Source organism: Salvia splendens, chromosome 16 (assembly GCF_004379255.2).
Source record: "Salvia splendens isolate huo1 chromosome 16, SspV2, whole genome shotgun sequence".
Classification (NCBI taxonomy): domain Eukaryota; kingdom Viridiplantae; phylum Streptophyta; class Magnoliopsida; order Lamiales; family Lamiaceae; genus Salvia; species Salvia splendens.
Window position 1 is genome coordinate 5,024,443 of NC_056047.1, and position 23,903 is coordinate 5,048,345.

General features: G+C 36.9%; 1 protein-coding gene across 1 annotated transcript; it reads right to left on the minus strand.

The window, feature by feature from the left end:
• Positions 1–4,920: 4,920 nt before the first annotated feature.
• On the minus strand, positions 4,921–23,639 carry LOC121770966 (auxin transport protein BIG-like). The gene is made up of 14 exons (XM_042167754.1): positions 23,222–23,639; positions 23,017–23,123; positions 22,138–22,303; positions 16,035–22,048; positions 14,673–15,293; positions 14,377–14,557; positions 13,969–14,203; positions 9,331–13,881; positions 9,003–9,225; positions 8,200–8,604; positions 7,916–8,059; positions 6,670–7,695; positions 5,868–6,368; positions 4,921–5,782 (listed from the first exon to the last, which is right to left on the minus strand). The coding sequence occupies exons 1-14, from the start codon at positions 23,493–23,495 to the stop codon at positions 5,063–5,065; spliced, it is 15,168 nt and encodes a 5,055-aa protein (XP_042023688.1). The 5' UTR covers positions 23,496–23,639; the 3' UTR covers positions 4,921–5,062.
• Positions 23,640–23,903: the final 264 nt, after the last annotated feature.

The following is a 23,903-nucleotide window of genomic DNA, read 5'->3' on the forward strand; positions in this document are numbered from 1 at the left end:
CTGTGAAGTGATTTTGTACAAATTTGGAATTTTCGAAGGTGACAATAGCCCGTGAGTGTTTGGGATGAATTTGTTATTTTTGGCACAACATTGTACAAATCTTTTGACAATATATCCATACATTTCCTATATATATAATCAATGATTAAATCCTGCTTGTTATGTTAACCCTAATTAGGGTTAACTACAAGTTGTTAACAATAAAATAGCTAGAAATTCGGTATCTCATTAATAATTCACAGTGCATTTATGATATAGTAAAACATTAAAGAATAAAGATTAATTAACAAAAATTATTCATACAAAATGCCCTTAAATTTTAAACCGGTTTTTATTTTAACCGATTTTCTTATTAACTTATTATCTCTTTACTTAATTGCCCTTTAGCTATATTTGTAAAGTTAAATCAATCAAATTACAATGATTATATTTGGAAATAGAGTATGCAAGTATTAAATACGGATGATCACTTCACAACAAAAATGTGCCATTTATTTAGAGAAAATCGCATATATTAAGGTTACACTAAGAAATTGGATGATAACACTATTACTTTTCTAAAGCATTCCAAATAATTGAATGTGAATACTATTATTATTTTGTTGGATGGCAAAAGTAATAAAGATATAATAATAAAATTTAAATGTAAAATATTAATTATTCCATTACTTTTTTGATGATAACACAAATAAATTAATTATATAAATGCAGGCAGTCATTTTTTAATTACTTAGATATAAGAATAATTTAACGATAAAATAATTGAAAATGAATGACTATGATTATTTCGTTTGATGGTACACTAAGAAATTAAGTATACATACAAATATAGGCATTTTTGTAATTTATATATTTCAAATTTATCTAAAAATAAAATAATATGATATGAATCACAATGATTAAATTGTTGGAGAGTGACACTTAAGAAATTAGTATATATACATCTATTCGCTTTTATAACTTAGAATTTAAATGTACTATTATTATTTAATTGTACGATAAAGCTAAGAAATTAAATATATAATCATGTAGTCACTTATAACTTGAAAATTGGAATTTTCAGATTTTTTTATAATAAAATAATTGGATGTGATTGACTATCATAATTTCGTTTGATGGTAACACCAAGAAATTAAGTATATATGCTTTAGTCATTTTCATAGTTTAGAAATTTAAAAATTATTTAATAATAAAATAATTGGGTGTGAATGACCATGAATAAATTGTTGAATGATAACATTAAGAAATTAAGTATGTATGCATATAGTCGTTTTTATAACTTAAAATATTAAAAATTATTTAATTATAGAATAATTGTAAAATACTATTATTATTTTTTGGATGATAATACAAGAAATTAAGTATATATGCATATAGTCATTTTTTAATGTTTGAAAATTTAAAAATTATTTAATAATATATATTGGATGCGAATGACTATGATTATTTCGTGTGATGGTAATACTGAGAAATTAAAGAATCAAAATAAACAAAAAAAATTAAAAATTAAGGAATCAGATTACTTTCCAGACGGAATCTTGGCAACCAAACACAACATAAGAAATTAAGCATATATGTAGTCGTTTTTATAACTTTGAATTTTAATAATTATTATTACTTCTTTGGATGATAACACTAATAAATTGAGTATATATATGCATGTAGTCGTTTTTATAACTTATAGAAATAAGAATGTTTTAATAATAAAATAATCGGATGTGGCTATGATTATCTCGTTTGATGCTGACACTAAGAAATTAAGCACAATATATATGCATAGAGTCATTTTTGTAATTTAGAAAGTTAAAGATTATTATATTTAATAATAAAATAAATAAATGTGAATGACTATAATTAAATTATATACAACAATTGTAAAGAAATTAAGGATATATTCATGTAGTCGGTTTTTATAACTTAAATTTTTAATAATTATTCAATAAATACAAAGTACTAATATTATTTTTTGATGATATAACTAATAAATAAGTATACACTCCAATGTAGTCATTTTTTATAATAGAAATTTAAAATTCATGTTATAATAAAATAATTGGACGTGAATGACTATGATTATTTCATTTGACGATAGCACTAATTAATAAATTAAGTACGTCTCATTCAAGATGTCCCCCTTTCTTTTTTAGTTTGTCTCATTTCTTATTTAAATATTTAACTTTTTTTCTCTACTTACTCCACCTAACAACTTATCCTAAAATCTCGTGTTACTCAAAATGTTGACATCTTGAATAGGACAGAGAGAGTATATAATTTCTAAAAAGATAATTGGATGAGAAATACTATTATTACTTTTGATGGTAACACTTAGAAATTAAGTATAACAAGTTTTTTATAATTTAAAATTTTAAAAATTATTTAATCATAAAATAATTGGATGCGAGTGACTATTTATTTCGTTTGATGATAACACTATAAAATTAAGTATATATGTACTTAGTCGTTTTTATAATTTGAAAATTTAAAAAATCATTCAATACTAAGATAATTGTTTCATTTGATGGTAAAATTATTTAGTCGTTTTTATAACTTAGATTTTTAAAAATGATTTAATACTAAAATAATTGGATGTGTATGGCTATGATTATTACGTTAGATCATAAAACTAAGAAATTAAGTATATACGTTTTCATAACTTATAATTTTAATATTACTTAATATTAAAATAATTGTATGTGAATGACAATGATTATATCGTTGGATGATTACACTAAGTATATATACACGTAGTCATTTTTATAACTTTAAATTTTAAAATTATTTAATAATAAAATAATTGAATTAGAATGACTATGATTATTTCGTTGGACAATAACACTAAGCAATTAAGTATATAGACATGTAGTCCTTTTTATAACGTAGGATTTTAAGAATTATTTAACAATAATAATAATTGGATATGAATGACAATTATTATTTCATGATGATAACACTAAGATATGAAGTATGTATACAAGTTGTCATTTTTATAATTCATATTTTTTATAGATTATTTTATAATAAATTAATTAGATGTGAATAGCTATGATTATTTAATTGCATGATAACACCAAGAAATTAAGTGTATGCATGTACTTGTTTTTATAACTTTAGAATTTTAAGAATTATTTAACAATAAATAATTAAATGGCTATGACTATAATTATTTCGTTGGATGATAACACTAATAGATTAAGTATATATACATGCAATGATTTTATAACTTAAAATTTTATAAATTATAAATAATTGGTTGAGAATGACTTATTTTGTTATAAATAATAAGACTAAGAAATTAGGTAGATATACATGTATTTATTTTTATAACTTATAATATTGATATTATTTAATAACAAAATAATTGGATGCAAATAATTATTGTTTTTATCATTGAAAGATAATACGAAGAAATTAAATATATATGCCTATATTTATATTTATAATTTAAAATTTTTAAAATCATATTATAAAAATAATTTGGTGTCAACGACTATTAGATGAGTGAATTTAAAAGTTAAAATTATTGTTTAAATATAATATAAAATTCTCTATTTTAGAAGGTAAGTCGGTTCAAATTCTTTTATTATTATTTTGCAAATTTGAAGAAAGCCAATCTATAATGTATCTATCTAAAATATTATAATTTATTATGAATTTGTTTTAATTTATTCCTATTCAAGATATTCATCCAAAATTTATGAAATCATGAACCATATCAGTCTAATTTGTAGGGGAGAGTTTAACTTTTGACACAATGGAGAAGAAATATCCTCAATTTATTGTTAATGGAAGAATAAATTATGCAACGTTTAGTCTACAAATTACTGTAGTAAATCATTCCCTAATTAAATGTATAAATGCTGATTATGAAAGATTCAATCTTTCCTAAATGATTATAAAAGGGTAGTAATGTAATACCTTAAATTAATTAATCATTATTAATTTATTATAAATGTAAAATTACTAAAATACCCCAAAATTGTATATTAAAATACCCATCACCAACAAAATAATTTACATGTGGTACATGCACTCTGACAACATCCTTTATTACTCTTTTATTTGTTTTGCAGCACTTAATTCGGCCAGCTGATTTTTCTCCGGAAACGTTAATTATAACTTAATTTATCGTGAAATTAAAATTAAAATATGTTGACCCAGCTGATTTTTCTCCGGAAACATTAATTATAAACATTAATTCGGCCAGCTGAAATTAATTTATGGATAGTTGGAAGATAAAATCGGGCAATTTAGACTTAAAAAGACAGAAACAGGAAATTGTCACCAGGGAATAAGTATAGGTGAAGAAAAAATATAATTTTCCACAATCCAGAAAAATTAGAATGATGAATCTTAGAACACATTTTTTGGTTTGGAATTGAGTGTTTAGTCAGCTTTCCAAATGCAATTGTCTCTGCAAAGTGCCTTCTTTTCTCTAGCTGCTTTATTCAATGGAAAAGGACTTTGAAATGAATGGGAAGAGTTGGAGTAGTAAAAATAAGATTTAGGGCACTAAAATAACACTTTGATGTTTACCAAACAAATCATTTAAAAGAAACATAAGTACATATTCACTAATAACTTTCTCCCTCTCTCCGGCGATAAGAGTCTCATTTTTTCATTTCGATTCAACCGTCAATAGAAATCTCATTTTACTTTTACTATAAATGAATAAATGGGTCGCAACTGACTGCAATCGTAGACCACATTCCATTACCATATTCAACTCACATTTCTTAAATCTCATGCGAAAAGAAATGAGTCTCTTAAACGTGCACATGTACTGATGGAGTAACCGTTAAATGACTTGAAAGTGAAAGCCCTTTCTGCAACATCGAAGAAATAAAGGAAGTTGGTTTTATGTTTGTGTAAGAATTGAAACACCTGGGTCCATTTATAGTCACAGTTGGCAAGGTTGGGATGTACATTTAAAACAGAGGCAAGGGAATTTATTAGACCATAAATGAATACAAATCTGCAATGGCAACATTAAACCTTTTTTGGCCTCAGTTTCTTGCACATGTAATGTAACTATACAAAAAGAGCTAACAAAGTAACAAGATGGTCATTTTCCTAGATTTATGGAAGCATTGACGAAATCCTCGCATCTGGTATATCCAGAAGCTAAAACATCGGATAAGGCATCCATGATGTCAAACGACTCCTGCAGATCGGAGGCTGAGGTGATGTCCTCCAGCCATGAGAGTAGCTCCTTGGAGAAGGCTACCATATCCTTCACATTCGATAGTCTCTCTTTCATGACGACCTCCCAAGTGGTTTGGTCTTCCCCTCCCGCCCCTCGTGTTTGGACCGTCGAAGACTTTCTCACCTTCAAGTATCTCTGGAGCTGTTCAATCAACCCAGTGTACACAAGCATGGGCTGAATGCTGGAAAATAATTCGTCAGACCCACTGCCATCTCCCGACTCTGCTCTATGCTGTGTAGAGCGACCTTGACGTTGCACGTATGCATGATATATTCCGCGCTGTAAAAAGGCCCGCCGATGTTGCAACCATGACTCGTATGATTCTGAAAGGAGTGAGCTGACCATCATGAATTGGACAGTCTCCTCTGTTCCGCTTGAAGGTGGTTGTGTTCCAGGAGAAATTGTGGAAGACAAATAAGTCGAAATGGATTTAGCCAGATTATTTCGTTGAGAAGAGTCGTGGTCTAAAAGGTGCCATGCCATCTGTATCATGAAAGGTAGAAATTTGGAGTTGCTATCCTTTCCACCACCTCTACAATCAGTGCTGAATGATGCGCCAGTGGCAAACCGAGCTAGCATCTGCAGATACATTTTACATTGTTAAAAGTATGACTCTTAAACCTAAGTAAGGCCAGAGAAAGCAAGAGGTAGACTAATAACCCACCAAAACAATGTCATATGTTAACAATCGCAGCCGGCTTCCATCAGCGCGTCCCAATGCAGTAACATAGTCCCAGTACTGGTCAACATAACGCAAGTATTGTCCCGTTGGAACAGAGGGTCCTCTCAGGGGAAACAAATTATTGCAGAGAGTTTCATTGTTCCTCAAGGCAGCACCATCCCATTCCTTCTTCGGAGTTCTTAGGCCAGCATCAGCTCGTTTAGCCTCTTGATGGCACTGGAAATGTATGATGTTGAAATGGCTGACAGTTGTATAAACACAATCACCACGGGCACTTCCAGAAGTTCCACCACCCAAGTTTACACGCTTACTGTAAGTATACACACCCAATAAATCAGTAGGTCTCAATCGGTAGCCCTCCCGGCAAACCATGCAAGCAAGCCCATCTTCCTCATCTTCAACATCTTCAAAACCCTCAAGAACGGGCTGAGCAACAACAATTCGCTCACCACCATCTGATGTCACTTGCCGCATTCCAAGCCCCTTAAACCACAAAGTAATATATTAGACTCCAAAAGTAAATAAAAGCAACTTACACACATCTGCTTTCAAGTCATCATCTGCTTTAAATATTACACGTAAAGGTATAAGCTGTACATCATCCCTGGTTTTATTCTACAGTTTTAATATTATGTGATTTTTGGCGAATCTTAAAGCTACATGTTCCAGCCACGTATTTGATGCAATTACTTCCATAGGAACCACAAGACTCATCCTGGGTGTGATAGGGAAAAAGATACATTACTTAAAACTGAATATTAGTTACAAAAGAAATGAGAAGTACCTGAAGCAACTGTTTTCTTTTCTTCAGAGCTAGACGCCTCATCTCATCACGGGTTGCATGTCTTAGTTGGCGAACTTTTTCTGCTAAGAACCCATTTTCTGTTCCTTCCTTATCAGTAAAGGTATCCAACAAGTTTTCAGCCTTCGCCCCTATCTCCTTTTCACCAGAAACACTCTCTAAAGCATGGAGCAAAGGTAAAACTCCTTCCTCATCGATGCACCGCTGGGTACCCATGTGACCCATTGACAACCCCCTAAGCATAGAGAGTATAAAGGGAACAGAAGGCAATCTTAAATTAGCAGCCCAGTCCTCAGTTGATTTAAAACCAGCCTGTGCAACACACGCAAAACACACCTTCAAGTGTGTCACAGCAACTCTAGTAATCCCTCTCTCCAATATGATATCTTTCAATCTCTCACCACAAGAGCTTGTCTTAAGAGATTCACAGACCCTGATGAAATTCTCCAGTGCAAATTTTTGTTTGGCAGCTTGCTGAGCAATCTTCTCATCCTTGGGGTTATCGTCAAATTGCTTTTGTAGCTGGTCAAATTCACTCCAATTTTGCAAATGAGGCTCAAAGTGCTGAATAAGAACTTCCATTGCCGCAGGTTCTCCATAAGTCAAGTATGGAAGGATTCTCGCAACCATCTCTGTATTCCTCTGCTGTTTACTAGATTTCTTAAGTCCTGAAGGATGAGATAATCGTTCCAGGAACATGAGAACGATTTTCTTAGCTTGTTCACTGTTACCAGCATCTTCACTAGAGACTGTAAACACCCCTGGTGTAACGCTGATGTTATCACTCTCGTTTGCTTCCAGAGTGAGACTCTCCACAATTAAAAGAATTCCCTCGGCTGGTTCCATAGCATCAACCCAGAAGGCACGTCTTGCGGTTTCAAGCAGTAAACCCAAAGCCCCCAAGCTTAGTAACTTTCTTCTGTTATCCCTTGTCTTACAACAAAGCATTAACAGATTTAGCACAGTAATTAACTGCTCTTGGTTTGACTTCAGATCATCTCGCACACGCTGTTCATGTAGATCAAAGATTAGAAAACCCAGAAAACTGAACTAACAAGGATTAAAACATAAAATGATGCAAGCTTCTACTCTTAGGTTTACTCAAGACTTCTATTCAGTCAACAACCCTCTCCAAAAGGAGGGGCTAAAACAAAATAAACACACACACACACACAAATACACCAAAAAGGATATAAAAAAGGTTAGTAGGGTGTAAAACCGTTCGTACTTGAACCATGCTCAAGAGAATTTCCAGACCACCACATTCTCGTACAGCGCTGGTTATTGCAAACTCAACCTCAGGATCTTGAGATTCCTCTCTATCCTCATCCAATTCTTTAATCATGGGCTCTGTAGCTTCACCATCCAAACCCTGTGGATATTGAATCACACATTACATTAAATAGGGAGATGAAAAAAATTGAAAGAAAAAAAACTTTCCATTTGTTAACAATTAATCAACCATGGGGTGAGTTGCTAAAAGGTGTAAACAATGAAGATTGTAAAGGCAACCTGAAGCCGGTAAGTCACTGTCATTGGAGGACAGTCTCTGGTTGATGTGGTAGCATTAACAGACAAAAAACCTGTCCCAGCGGCTGCAGCTAAAGTCTGACTATTTGATTTTTTCCAAACTTGCTCATAAACTTGAGGAACACTCAAATCAAGAGAAATAATGTTTCCTGCTACCAGCAATTCCATCCCATAATCATCTTCTATCAGTCCCAGGAGGTCCAACTGGTGGCATATCTTATTTTTCACATCACGCATCAGAGGGCCAATTTCAGCACTTGAATAAGGATTCTTGGTCATTGATCCCCTAATAAATTCCTCCTGGGTATGTGCTTTGTTCAATATTAATAGATATACTGGCTCAGTTTTCGTAGGGCAGATCAAGTTGCAGAGCTGTTCCAAAATAAACTGTGAAATAGACAGCGTGATGGTTAAATTTAGCTCATTGTACAGAATCAATAATTTTGAAATGAAAGGAATCGAAGGGCTCTTGCATCAATAAACAACAATAATAAAATATGAAATAATAATAATAATAATAATAATAATAATAATAATAATAAAGTAATTTTCAGAAAAAGATGCATTTTTTCAGGCACGACTCTTTGTGAAAGAACAAGTTTTCTGTTATCAACTTGTTTTTTCCCAACAAAAAATCAATAATAGGATAATACAATATCAACCTAATAAAGAATGAACATAAGATAGACAAAATTAGCAACCATATTACAGTGTCCTCTATAGTCAGAAAAGTTTCTTTCAGTTAATTTTCATAGTAAGGGTTGAAAAATAAATCAATTACATACCATCGAAGTGCGCCTTTTCTTATCCTCTCCATGAACCTGCAAGCCACCAATACATGCCTGGATGAAATGTCTTTTGTTCTCGTCGCTCTCAAGCAAAAGACTGTCAAGAAGATCTTTAAGAAGCCGATTACAATCGCTAATTAGTTTAGTCTTTTGAACAATTAATCCCCTAATCACAATCAGCGCCTCAAGAACATCGGATAACAACTTCTCTTGCATGAACCTGACAGACAAATGGGAAAAATGTTCTTAACCAAATATAAATGTATGCAAAAACACACACATAATATATTTAATTGGAAGGAAACTGAACATGATAAATACAAACCTTGATCTGATATTCGGAACCTCCAAAAATTTGCCAAGGAGCTCTATGAGCTTATGAAGAATAAACCCTTGTGATATATCAATGTGGAGGCTTCTCTCCAAAGATTCAACATTGCTCACTTCCCGCATGATTAGCTTGCATATTGTAGATAAACATCCTCTAACAGTAAAAAATATACGAGCATCATCTGAATCTATCATTTTAAAGAGCAAGTCAAAATACTCAGCTGCATTTTCACTAGCAGAAAGAGTAGCCGGCAACAGAGACAATAACAAATTCAGCAACCGAAACTGTCTGGATGAACTTTGACCACAAAGAAGATTAACTAGCATGCACATCTCAGATCTTATAGATTGTGAACAAGCACTTAGTATTAGTTCAGTAACCCAGGAGCCAAGTTCAAACAATTTTATTTCGCTCTGAGCTGCCTTACAAGAACGCCGCTTCCATCTGAGACCATATTTCATGGCCAGATAATCAAATATCTGAGGCCGAGATTTTTGGCTGACTCGGACTGCCTGAGAAACTTTATACTGCCTCCTCACAAAATCAAGATAGGATGTGCCCTTTTCCCATTCAGAATAGCTTAGTAACTGCATGTCTTGAGTCTTAGAAGAGCCATCCCAATTTTTCTCAGACGGCTCTGACACAGATCGGTTCGCATTCGCAACTGCACTAGAGCCAGATTCATATGAGTTGTTTTCATTTTTCACGGGTGGAAGTGAAGTTAGCTTTCCACTCACTGGCTCTTTATCCACCAAATCAGGTTTTGGTGGTGTACATGCATGCAATATGATCTTCAGGCAAGGTAGAATAACATGCTCAGATATAGCCGGATGTTTGGCACCCAGCTTGATTGATTTAAATAACAACTGGAAGACAATTCGTAATCTTGACTCCCAGAATTCATCTGCTAAGAAGCAGACATCTGAAAGCAACATTAGTTCTTCACGAGTTGTCATAGCTATATCAATGGAGTGATGGTGTTCAAGACAGTAAACAACTTTCTTCTGTAGCAAGCCATTTAACTCTGCCACTGCATTGGCATCTCCCTCTGAGAAGGCACAAAGTGCTGCCCTCGCTTGAACTCTAGCTGTTTTTGTGCCCTGATGTATGTTGTTCTCAAACAACTCTCGCAGAATGCCAGAAGCAACAAGTTGCTTTTTAGAACTGGCATGTTTTGAGAGCACTTGTAATATCTCGAGACACTGGGTCACAAATGTACTAGCACAGCCATAACAACTATTTGGAGATCTCAGCACAACAAATCTCGAGGCTGCAGCATGATTATCAGCATTCTTCTGGTGCAAATAGTTCATCAGCACCCTCCGGAGGCCTTGAAGAGTCTGAACACTTTTACTGACAGAATCAAAGGCTGCTTTGCATTTCTCACCATAGAGCACACCAAGAAGGGCAATTTTACGGTTGATCTTACAGGATGGTCCAGGCAAAGATACCATCATTTGCTGCACGGAATCTTTCTGTTGAGAATCCATTTCATTCTCAACAATGCTTGAGACAATCTTCAGTAATGGTTTCTTGAAACCCAAGAGCTGTTGATACCGTCGATGAGCATTTTCTGATTCAGACTCTATAGCAGCTAGTCCTCTTTTCATATCGTCATCATTTTCCATGCTGTCAAAAGTAAAGCTAGGCTTGGCCATGAAGTTGAATTCAAAGCGACCATATTTGCTGAAACCACACTCATTGCACAGAAACGAGTCCAGATTCTCATAATTAATATTACGGCATTGCCTGCATTGATAAGCATTCTCATGGCAGTTGCCACAGATTCCATGTTTGTCAGTCACAGGTCTACTACATCGTGGACATTGCAGAGGTTCGAGAGATAATGCTTGAAGATTTTCATAGAAAGAATCCAACTCAATCATAAAATTACATGCCGTTATGGGAACTGGAAAGTCCACTTTGAGTTCTGTCTGATTGAAAGCAAGATGGCATACCTTTGCCCTCTTCCACAAAGACCAGTTGTTTTTCAATTCTGACAAATCAGCTACAGGTCTATTGTTGTAGTACAAATTCAGCACTTTCACTGGTTTTGATTTACGAGCATCATGAACATTCATTGTGACACTCTGAATGGTGTAGCTACCTGTGCATTTAACAATGATACGATTGTCAGTGAACTTTGTGTCTGACTTCAGACTCTCTAGCTTCATTCGACTATATGGGACTTCAGGTGAGCTACACGCAACACAAGGCTCACTCTCAAGATAATAACCATCAAATTCAACCAAACCACTCAATGTGTTGTAGATGCGTGAATTTGGATGGTTAGCCAGAAGTTCATTCTGTGAATGAAGCGTCTCAAAGATGCATTTAATTACATCAGAGGTTAAGCATCTGTCAATGATTTCACCATTTTGTTGCTTTAAGGAGTTGTCTGGTGTTTTTCCAAGTAACAAAGCCAGAAGTTCAGTATATTCAATGATGTTCTGACCATACAATGGTAAGTGTTTCACTTTTTGCAAGAGAACCGTTAGCATAGTCTCCTTGAATAACTGCTTACCATGGTACCAGGCACCAAGAAGAACAAACTTGGCTTCCCGACGCACAGTACTTGAATTCCATTCCAATAGAAATGTGTCAACAAATTGCCTCAGGCAGTCATCACCACGGTCAGTAAAGACAGTCAGTGCCTGTTCCATGTCCATGTATGATTTCTCCATTGTAGATTCACTTCCTTCTTCACTTTTCTTCTTTTTCTTAGAGTCAAGCGATTGTCCCCCAAACTTATTCGAACTCATTCCTCCGTCTCCATCTTCAGCCTTCTGTGAGGAGTGATTCATATCCTTTCCAGTGTAAAATGCCAAATTCAAAAGTTTCAGGGACTGGATAATGCATTCTTCACCAAAAAAGAAAACTCCATTCATGAGGAAGGATAAGACACCTGCATGCCTCAAGCAATACTTCTGCCAGTTTCTAGGTCTGGCTGCAGATACCTCAGCAATTGTAAAAAGGCACTTCACCATTTTTACACTTCTTTCATAAGAAATGGCGCCCTGGAATCCACCAGATTTACTAATGTGTTTATTGAGCTTACTAATTTCAGTAGAAAATTGCCAGGTATCTCGTACACTGTAATAGTGTGTCTTGCTACCGCAAACATGCAAAAACAGCCGCCTAGCATACCTCCTTATGAAAGTTGTATGTGGATTGTTGATGTAACTGCAAAGGACATCCTGATAAGCATCAAGCTTCAAATCCCTACCAGAAGGAATCTTGTGCGTCTTCTCTTTCTCCCCACCTTTATCGTGCTTTTCAGGTCGAACTAAACAGTAAACCAACCGAAAAGTATTCTCGAGCAATAGACGGTGGTAGTCAGCAAAAATATCTGAACGGTGTGATTTGGCATATGAATCTGAGAAGAATGGTGAAAAATTGCCAGCAGGGAGCTCTCTTCTGATTGTTAACAGTGCACCACAGCCAGGACCAGTATTTGATCCTTGAGTTTCAGCACTTACAGAGGGAGACTTAAAGACGTGCACAAGCTGCTGCAGAATGTCCATGAGATAATTAATAAAGACTTGTTGCCTAAGAAAGCTGCACGCTCTATGCAGAGAAGATGTGAAGTCACTTTTCTCTAGGCCGTCAGAGGTAGATGAACTTGATAATGATATGGAAGATAAGATCTGCAAGGTCGTCTTGTCCTGGGGATCTGTTTCCCCACCAGATTTTGATACAGTAACATCACCCCCCGGTTGGTTCCAGTTACGTAGCATAAGGGTGAAGAACATAAAAATAAGTATCATCACTTCCCCAAAAGATGAACGTGTCCGGGCTTCAAATGGTTTATCCATTTTAATCTCGTCAATGAACCACTTTATTAGCTTCTCCAAATTTAAGCTCTCAATCTCCACACTACCAGCAAAAGGACCACCAATAGCTGAGGACAATCTGTAAAATATGTGCATCACAGGAATAGCTTGAACTCCAGAAGTACTCTCTGTCCATCCTTTTAGTTGTCCAAGGAGCTCAGAGAGAAGTAAAGAATTGACAGCCCTTTTAGATGCAGATATGGTAACAGGGTCAACTGTTGAGTACTCCCCTGACTCATTAGGCTCCAATTCATGAATTGATGGATCTGAATTCTGTATGTTGACATCACCAGCAACTGGCAACATATTAGCGTCACTTAAATCATCTGTGGGCAGGTGAACTTCATTACCGTCTCCACTGAATGTCTCTACTTCAATTGAAATTGCAGTCATTCGATGATCTCTAGAATGTGGTTGAGCAAGTCTCTCTGCATCTAGTACTTCATAACATGCTTCACATAAATCAAAATCAGGACAAACAGTACAATGCCATCTGCGCCTCAATATAGGAACAGTTGAGCAGCCATCACAACAGTATTGCACAGAAGAAGTAATGGAATCTTCCTCTACCATAATTGGATTAGTTCCACTAGTAGCATTTATAGCATCTGCATGAAGGGAAACAGATGTTGCATTCTCCATGGCATCATCAGCACCTAACATTGTCTGCTTTGGAAAAGGGACCTGAAGCAGTCTAGAAGATATAGCCAAGCTGAAAAGGGAGCAGCAAATGTAAGTGCATGGGCAGTACACGAAGGTTAAATCAGTTCACAATTCACAACTTTGATTATAAATTTACCTGCTGGCGCTTTGAACAGCCTCATTAGTAGAGAAAAGAAGCTTTTTGAATAAAGTAACAGCAGGGGCTACAGATGGCAATCCTGAATCTTTTCCATGTAATGTCAGGCATTCCGCAAAACAATAGATAAGTTCCACAGACGAGATGACAATGTTGTTCATAGTTTGTGAGTTTGGCTGCTCTACATCCAAAATTCCCCACAGCACTTGCATAAGTCCATCGACTACGTCAGAACCTACACGATAAGCAATGCTTCTATATATGATTTAACCGGGGGAAACTAAAATCATCTCCATACACAACGAAACACCCTCCTTATTATAAATTGAACTTGTGAAAGCTCAGTGAATAGATAATCTAGTAATGGAATTATTGTATGTATCTAGTACGGCATCGATTAAACATTACCATTACTCTCAAGAAAATTTGCTAAGTTTGAGCGCCGATGCAGTGCAATCTTGGAAACTGCTCGCATCTGCACAGTAAACTCCTCAATAATCCACCCTGCAGCAAGCTCCCCCATTCCCAACTTCAACAAGAGTGTGGCTATAGACTTTACCACTCCACTAAGACGCATGTTGTCCTTCACCTGAACAGAGTATCCAGAGCCAATATAAATCAAATGCATAAAAAACTTCACATAAAACGAAGTTTGGTGAAATATGAATAGATAAGCAAGTATAACATCAGATATCAGGAATTACTTGGTAATAGATCTCTCTTCTGGGAAAGACAGCCTGCAGAACCCAGCTGGCAGCAGTCTGTAACAAAGGCTTCCTGTCGCTCTCGAATATTGTTTCCAGTACTTGCAAACATTTAAGGTGGCTTCCCTCCACTTTATTATCTTCAATCTTCGGGGATCCCTGAGGTTTCCCAGACATATAGATCCTAGATAGGAGTTTAAGACCGTCAGCTACCACTTGCTCCTGTATAGAAGAAGATTGCATTGCCGCCGGAGACTTTCTGGCTGAACCTATGGACCATGAATTACCACCGAGCACCCGACCTTCCATATCCAAAATGGCATCCATCTTCTCTTTCCAACCAAATTCATCTTTTGCTCGGCCATATACTTCTAAAGAGTCTATTCTTGGCAAAGCAGATCCACTAAAGGTTCGACCAATAGATATTGTGAATTCTTCATCAGCTAGGAGTGATTCAGCAACAGTGAAGGGAACATCATACCAGGAGCGCATTCCTTCATCCAGTTTTATCACTCTCTGAAATATAGTGATTTCAGAAGGAATGTGGCTTACTGATGTGTTACCAACGTGCAAGCGAAAACCAACCATGACAGTGTCAGGATTTGAATTGGACACTGTTATCTAAAGACCAAGAAAGGTATTGTTAAATAATTGAAAATATGAGCTACAATACAACTAGTTGCCATACACTGCAAAATAAATGTCCATGTCATAGTTCACTACAACAACAAATAAATACTCAGTCCCATTCAGTTTGTTAATCTTCCTGAACTTTGACACACAAATTAATAGATAAAAAATTGCCCAAATTAACCTTAATTAATGAGAAGAATGTGAAAACTATGACATTTGGGAATCAATATACTTTGAACTAATTAATGAATGCAAAGAACTGAAAACTAAAAAACAACCAAAAGAATGGGAGAGAGTGAAAATGAAAATGCACAGCTTCTTCAGCTGTAGATCAAGTTAGAGTAATCATATGATGAAATCTTATAATTCAATTAACTACACCACATAAAATGTAAATCCATTATCATTTTTATTCTTTCTAGGAAATATGTTCACATAAATCTACCATTAGAAGTTATTGTAAGAGCACATTCCATTCTGATTAGCCCGTATAATGTTCCTAATGAATGCAAGTGGGTAGCCAGAAATTAATGCAGATCAACTCAAAAGGAGTGAACTACGTTTATTGCTCAACTGCATCATGTTACCAAGTGCATGCGTGAATAGATGAACATTACGTATGATCTACAGTGAGGGAAGTCAGATCGAGACAGAAGCATACTAGTGTAGTAAGAAAAAGGAGACCTGTAAAGATGCTTTAATCCAATCAAAACAATGAAGTAACATTACCTTGAATCCAGCAGGGTTAGGCCCCTCCAGAAATCCATCTTCAGATGCTAAAGTTTGGTTTGCTCCCTCAGAATCACTATTCCTAATGGCATCACCAGTGAATTTCACATCTTGTGTAATGCAGACAGTTTTCTCAAAGAAATCAAGTGAAAATTCTGGTTTTTCACCCCCATAAGCTTTGTTTTTCAAAATACCAGAACCCAATTTCTTAACCTTATCTGACATCAAATTTACACCGGTCTCCACCCCAGCATGGATGTGGGAGTATATCTGAAGACTTCCATCTTCATGCAGAAGAAGACAATGGATTTTGTCTTTTGTTAAAGGCCTATCAGCAGTAACTCCAACCAAAGGAGAAGTTGAACCCCCGGTGTGCTGCAAATTCTGTGCAAGCACTTCATGTTGTCCCAAAGAGATAGCAAGCATCCCATTGGATTTTAGATTAGAATAGCAGACAAATAGCCCACTACCACCCAGTAACTCTTTCCATCGATGCAAACCAGCAGGCTGGAGCTTACCATCAACGTCATTCTCATGCACTGCAGATGTGTCTATCACAGATGTTACATCTGGATTAAAGCGGCCAATTATGGAACTCCCATCTTGATATGACAGAAAGAGCAATTTGTGAGTAGGTGAAAAATACAGTGAGGAGCCCTTTCCAGTTTCAGTTCTGCCCTCAACTTGAATAATTTCCTTTAAGGGCATGCTACTGACATTTGCTGTTGCTGACAATTCCAACCTATACAAGTTTCCAGACTCTGAAAGGACAATGAGAAACATTCTACAGCAGGAAGCCACCAAAAGGGCAGCATCAACAATTGTATCGTCAGGCAATGTGATATAGTGTACAGGACTGATATTGTCTTGAGAGAGATCATAAATTTTTATGAATCTGTTCGTCACCACCATCAGCTGAACCTGGGAACTGGGAACCCATTCAACACGTCTGATATATGCACCTTGTAGAGCAAGCTCAATCGCTAATCGATCAATCACCTCACCTCGGTGATTGACGGTAAGGACCTGACAATCTTCATAGCCAGCTACAACCAAATAATTCTCAACAAGTGCATTGAAAAGAAGATGAACGATCTCAAATCGAACAACATTTTTTGAAAGAGGCTTCACATTAGCCTTATCTGCAGTCACAGGAGCAATAGTAGCTTGCCCAATTAATTGCCCAACATCAAATATGGCCACTTTATCACCTTCACCAACAGCTAGTCGACCTCGGCCACTGACACTAAGTAATGATTTGACTAGAGATCCACTAGTCAGATGAGATTTGAGCTCCTTTGCATTTGAATAATCTGCTTTTATCTTCAAGTCTAGTGAACCGCTTTTGTATGCCTTCTTCAATTGTAAGAGGTCATTACTGTAGTGGGGCACTTCCACTTTTGCTAAACTAACTTTTTTATCTCTCATCATGTTGGAGTCTCTGTTTCCAGTAATGTAAGGTAAGAATGATGAGCAAACCCCTAATATGCGATTTTCAACCTCCAGTTCGTCAAGAAGCAGCGGCATCTTTTCCTGGACTTCCATTGGAAGAGATAACCTGGTAGAGGAATCCAGGTCTATCAGTAAATCCTCATCAACATCTGACCCACTGTCAGGAAGCTGATCACCATTATCTGAAAGAGAAAGAAATGGCTGAAAGTTACCAGCACTACGTTCAGGTGCACTATTACTTCCAGTAAATTTTCGAGGTTTCAAGCACTGACAACTGCTACCTCGAACACCTCCTGCACCACAGTCACAGAAAAACCTACTGGAGCGGGAGTACACAACACGATGACCACGATGACAAATTTTTGCACAGACGGAGCAGCAGCCTTTCGAGACAGTAAGATCACACGTATAACAGAAGTACCAGTGCTGTTCCATAAAGTTGCTGCCACTAGAAGTGAAGGTGCAAACTTTAGATGCAAGAGCTCTCTCAGTGTTACTATCCTCCTCCTCGTCCTTATCAATGCTACCTAACTCACCATCTGAGGTCCCATCATCTTCATCGTCGTCAACGGAAGTTGCATCACAGTCAACAGATGCTGGAGCTCGATTAGCAGAGGGAACCAAATCATCAGCATTTTTCCTTGAACCAAGAGTTCCAGAAGACAAAGTCCCTAAACCTGAACTACATCTAGAAAGGGATTTCCCAGAGGACTTCTCCAAGGTGCAAGTGGGAGACCCACAATCACTGGTGATCATTGTAAGGAATCCAAAAAGATACTTCAGTCCTTGAATCAAGCGCTCATCATCAGCCAGTTTCTCCATCAACTCAATAGTTCTCTGCAGCAGTGACTTAATCAACAATTCCCCTTTGGAGAGCGGAATGATAAAATTGTAATAACTTTTAGATATACTGAAATCATATAGAAAAAATGCACTATCTAGAGGAATTAGCAAGGCTTGATGTAGATGGATCTGCGCTTCCTGCAGCTTGGATTCACTAGTGGGAGACACAAGACTCGTAAGAAAGTTCATGGTTGATTCTCTTAACGAAACTGAACCTCCCAGTAACCTCATCTCTAGCCACTTCGATAGAGAAATCAAATCCATGCCAATAAACTTCATCTGCAACTTCACTTTGACTTCAGGGTAATCACCAGACAAAAGATCTGTAAAGAAGTTGAGCACCCTCATATTTACAGATTCAGAAAGGCAGTGATCTAGAGCATCAAACAGAACCAATATATCTCCACGTTGGGACTCCTGGAAGTTCTTGTTTCCAGAAGTATCCTGCATAGAGAGAAAATTTTTGAAAATACTGCTCCTTGAAGGATCTCCCTTTAGGCTGTTGGCCATATTAACCATCTTCAACACTATGTATTCGTGGATACTTCTATCAAAGTCTTTTTCTTTATTAATACTTCGCAGAAACTCTTCCATGCGCTTCATAATGAATAAATTGATGTAGTCAGGAGCATCAGGACCCATTTTCAAGGCTTGGCAAATGTGATCAAATTTACCATCAAGACTTTGAAAAACCTTGTCACACTTCATCGACAAGACCAATTCAAGAATTTCATTGATCACCTCATTTTCCTCCAAATCAGCTCCTCTTGAAACTTCTATATCAAGTAGTCCGTCAAGGCTAACAATAATTCCTTTCATGTTGAGGATACATGAGGACAGAATTTCTGTTGGAAGTTGAAGATGCAGGGGAAATCCATGGAGTGCAACTTCCCAGAAAATTTTAGATTGAATTCCCAGAGCAAGTTTTTCAATGATTTTACTTAACCTCGACGGAAGCTCAAAAAGAGAGTCGAGAAGGCATGGTTTGGTGCCCAACTTTTGGGGAAATTCATCCTGCATGTTGTTATCTAAACCATCATATTCAAGAAGCAGAAGAGGGAAAAAATTAACAGAAGAGTGAAGCCCATTTTGGAACACTGAAGCTAAAGCCCTCTGATAAACCCATAAGTATCTCTTCAGTAAAGATGACAATACTTTGAATAGCATCGCAATTTGTTCAGCAGTGAAAGATTTGTGGACAAGTTGTTTAGTCAGCCCGAGAAACTCAGCATCCAGATCAGTGATATCTGGTTGATTAGCTGTCTCTAGTTGGTGTGAATTTCCATTGTTGAGTCCCTTGGTGCTAGTAGAAAGCATGGATAGTACAAAAGAAAGCCAGGATCCAGTCCTGAAGAAGTCCCACCCGAGTTCCTCGAAATCATCCCGCATAAGTGAACCATGCAACTGCTGAAGCAAATTTAACATAACACCTGGGGTGGTGCTGTAGTCATTGCTAGGGTGGGATTGACCTAATATAAAATGACTGGTAAAATGAAAGTTCTCCATATCTAAGACATCATGAACCTTGACACCACTGAACGGAACTTGCATATGTTTCAGAAACAATCCCTCAGTTGAACTTGGAATATCCCAGCAAAGCACAAAAAGGTACCGCTCAAGAATAAGCTCATCAGCACTGGCAGCCTTTTTACCATTCCAAAGTCTAAGAATCTGTGAGAAAGTGACAATTGTATTTTCCCAACTCAAACCAAACCCTTCCACTGCTGGAAAATCTCTACACAGAGAAGCTGGAAGGGGAGCAATATCAATTAACTGATTCAGCAAAGTCATGTTTGCTTGTGTTCCACTGGAATTCATTATATCCTCCAGAGCAGTGGCTGGCCAGGATGACCAATAGTTAGTAGAACCAGGTGTGCTTAGCTCGGAGGATCCCCTCAATTTAGTTCTGAAGTCCAGCAGTAGCAATGATGGACAAGCACGCGGGTGATACATCATATGACGCAGTACCAAAACCAACCTTGAAACCAGTAAAGACCAACATGACAACTGCATACTATCAGAGGTCACGGAGGGAATATCAATAGCTTTAAATGATGAAAGTATTTGATTTGCCAGCACACCCTTTTCCTCATCAGATGACAAATGAAAAGCCATTAACATAATCTCAATGTGAAACAGAGAGGGCAGAGTTTCAACAATATCTTTCAAATCAGAGCTTGTTGAGCAAATTGTTTTTGCCTTTTGATGAATAAATTTGAAAAACAGCTGGTAGATTTTGGTTCTTAATCTAGAACCAGAAGAACCCTCTCGACAAACAAGTATGTGGGCAAGCAAAGCTAGCATCAGATCATTGTAAAGATGTGCACCATTCTCAACTTTCAGTATTTTGTCAACAACTGACTCCTCAAGAGATTCAGGGAAAGCTCGAAGCAGCACAAGTTTCTGCAGCAGTTCAAAGCAATACAAATGCACAGTGCCAAACTTCTTTTCTTCATGCACTAGATTATTACCACAAGTCCTTTCTTCAGGATTATAGACCTTACAATTGAGTATTGAAAGAAAAATATCAATATGGTTGCCATTAAGCTCATTAATCGCATTTTGATACATCTGTGGATGTGACTGAGGAGAAAATACACAATTTTTTAGGAAACTTAGCAATTCAGTTGCTGCTTGAAATGGCATATTACTGAACCGGGGTACAGAACTGGGTGTAGCATTTGACTGCTCACATGCATCAGCAGAACCAACAGAGCGAGCACCCTCAGAAAAAAGATCCCCAAAAAGGGCTTCATCTTCATGACAAACAACACATTCCACTTCACAGGTAATAGAAGCTTTTGTCCTGCTGGAACATGATCTTTCCAATAATGGCTCTAATTTTGTGCTCTTGGAATGAAGGAAGAAAAGAAGATTCATCACATTGTCCAGCCATTGAACTGATGATGGAAATAATATTTCAAGCAAGTCCACCACAGTATGCTTTTTCAACAATATTACTTTCCCAGAACCGACATGGCATGAAGGAGAATCGAGCCCTAAATGACTGTCTGGAAGCCAAGCATCATCTAACTCAATGAAATGAAGAGCCTGATCCTTAATATCTGAAATGAGTTTTAGAACAAAAACAATCACCCTCGGAAAGTAAGCCAGGGGGGGTTTGTGGCTGGGCAAGTATTTATCAAACCTCCAGACATCACAACCCAAATTCTGCAAAACAGAAGCCGCCACACATGCTTGGATGTTCTGGAACACAAAATTCTTACAGAAAGTTGCTTGCATTACTCGAAGAAATTCCTCCAATATGTGGGCAGCAAGACTTTCATAACTACTTTCAACAATAGTGTTGGCATTTACGAACTCAAAACCAGTTCTGAACAATATAGGTAATATATCGATGAAGGAAGCAGAAGAATGCAACAGAAGGTTGTCTGAGTACAAAATCGGATGACTCTTAGTAACACTTCCCAGCAAATTCAGTATCCTTAGACAAGTTGAAAATTTTCTCCGTAAATTTAGACTGGCCTGTTTTTCATCCGATGACACTGGAAGTTCTACAACTTCTTTGCAGAGTAAGATGAGACGATGATTACATCTGAGATGAATAACAGCCCAGTGCTGAGAAAGAGTTGTCAACTTATTTGCATTGGCGGGAATAGACTGTGCAACTGGATTCACAAGATCAACTTGTATGGACTCAGAAATAAATTGTATCAACAGATCATTGTCTGCTTCTTTTTCCAGAGAGCAAATGGACCCTTTAGAAAGAAAAAAAATTAGGAGTCACATAAGGCAGTGAAAGAGGATAACAACAATCTATGATCCTATCTTTTCTATGAAACAATACCTTGAAGCATACACTTAACATTGTCCTGCCAGAAAACAGCATCGTCTTTATCAACAGAACTAGGCAACAAGTCCACAGGAATGCTTGTTGGACATGACAGAGAAATGTCTGAATCCTTATGCACCCCATCAACTAGCAATAACTCCAACATTTGTAGCATTGTATTCTGGAAGAGGGGGATAAGCAAGACAAAGAAAGAGGATGTTATAGGAATATTTCTACAAACAAAAATATAATAAAACAGTTGGGAAAAAAGAACAAATGAGTTGCCCAGACTCAGAGGAAGGTCTTATTTTGTTCACAAGAATGAAAGTGAGAATGAACAACTTGCTAGATTGGTTTTTATATCCTACAGTGCACTCAACCCAATCATATACTTGTATCATGAATATAACGCATGAAACCTTAAATCAGTATTATTAAGAAAACAAAAAATTATAGTTCTAAAAAGAACTTACTGCGAATCAACAACGGCATGCATAGGGGTTCAGAATTATCTAGACATAATTGATCCAAATGAGGAAACCGCTGAGACAATCTCAGGCCAGCCAAGAGCATTATAACTAGTAGATATGAACGAAGCAAATCATGTGCATAAATGGAACCTCTATAGTATAGTCATATTTGGAGTGAGCTACAGAAATTACACATCTCCTATTTTCTAACAGGACCGATCATCACGCTGGAATCCACCCAATAAGAAATAATATCCATGCTGCAATATGTTATCTGAAGATAAGCGAATAGCATTGTGAAGGTTTTCTACCAAGGATCAGGAACCAACACTTATATGCATAGATTTTACCCACAACACTTATAAGAACAGCATGACAACAGAACTTGAAGTAAATCAGTCTCTTCAATAAGTAGCGAGAAAACCTGAAGAGTTGAATCATCACTTTTCCCAATCCATTTCTCCAAATAACACAGAGCGAATTCAATCGATTGTTGGACCACCGCCACAACCACAGGCTCTACTTGCTCAACTGCCACATTACACATACAACAGAACCACAGCCATTATCACTCATTCGAACGACATCTATAAACCCAAAGCCAAAGTAATAACTACCAAAACACATACCAGACAGAGATCGGATTGCTTTAACAACAGCAATCGAGACACACGCCAGAGCGTGTATTCGAGTTTGTTCCCAAACCTCCAGCCCTAACTTACCGCCACCTTTACCAGCATCGCCGCCGGAATCAAAATCCACCGGCCTCACCGACTGCCTGAGGATTGAATAGAGCATCTGGAAGCCTACTCGGAGTACGGACGCCGACGCATCGGAGCGGAGCCTCTGAGAGAAATCGTCGGACGACAGAGCGGCGACGAGAGCAGCGATCTCCTCCGCCATGACACTCCAGAGGGCGTGCAAATGCGCGATCAGCAAAAGTTCATGAAGGCAATTGATCGGAGAGCGGAGGACAGCTCTCGCGGTGGAAATTAAAGAGTGAGGAGAGATTTCTCGAAAGGAATTTGCATAAAGTGAGTGAAGAAAGCTGACAGAAAATTCTGTAGTGGTGTGAGGGTTTAGACGGGAAGCTCAGGGTATCCATATCCGTGCTCTCGCCAACGAGTACGGATGTGTGCGGGACCCACTTTTACTCCCTCTTCTTAGGCAATAGCACAACACCTAAATCCTTGCTCTTCCGCAAATACATGCTCAAGGGTCCACCATTTTATTATTCAATTTAAATAAAAACATTTAACATCAATAAAATACATTAAAAATAACTGAAATAATATTACAAATTTAAAAAAA

Coding starts and splice junctions, on each gene's coding strand:
- LOC121770966 (XM_042167754.1), bottom strand. CDS start 23,495: ATGGCGGAGGAGATCGCTGCTCTCGTCGCCGCTCTGTCGTCCGACGAT. Junction 13,882..13,968: donor GCTGTTCAAAGCGCCAGCAG/GTAAATTTATAA, acceptor CTCCCTTTTCAG/CTTGGCTATATCTTCTAGAC. Junction 8,605..9,002: donor AGAAAAGGCGCACTTCGATG/GTATGTAATTGA, acceptor TCTATTTCACAG/TTTATTTTGGAACAGCTCTG.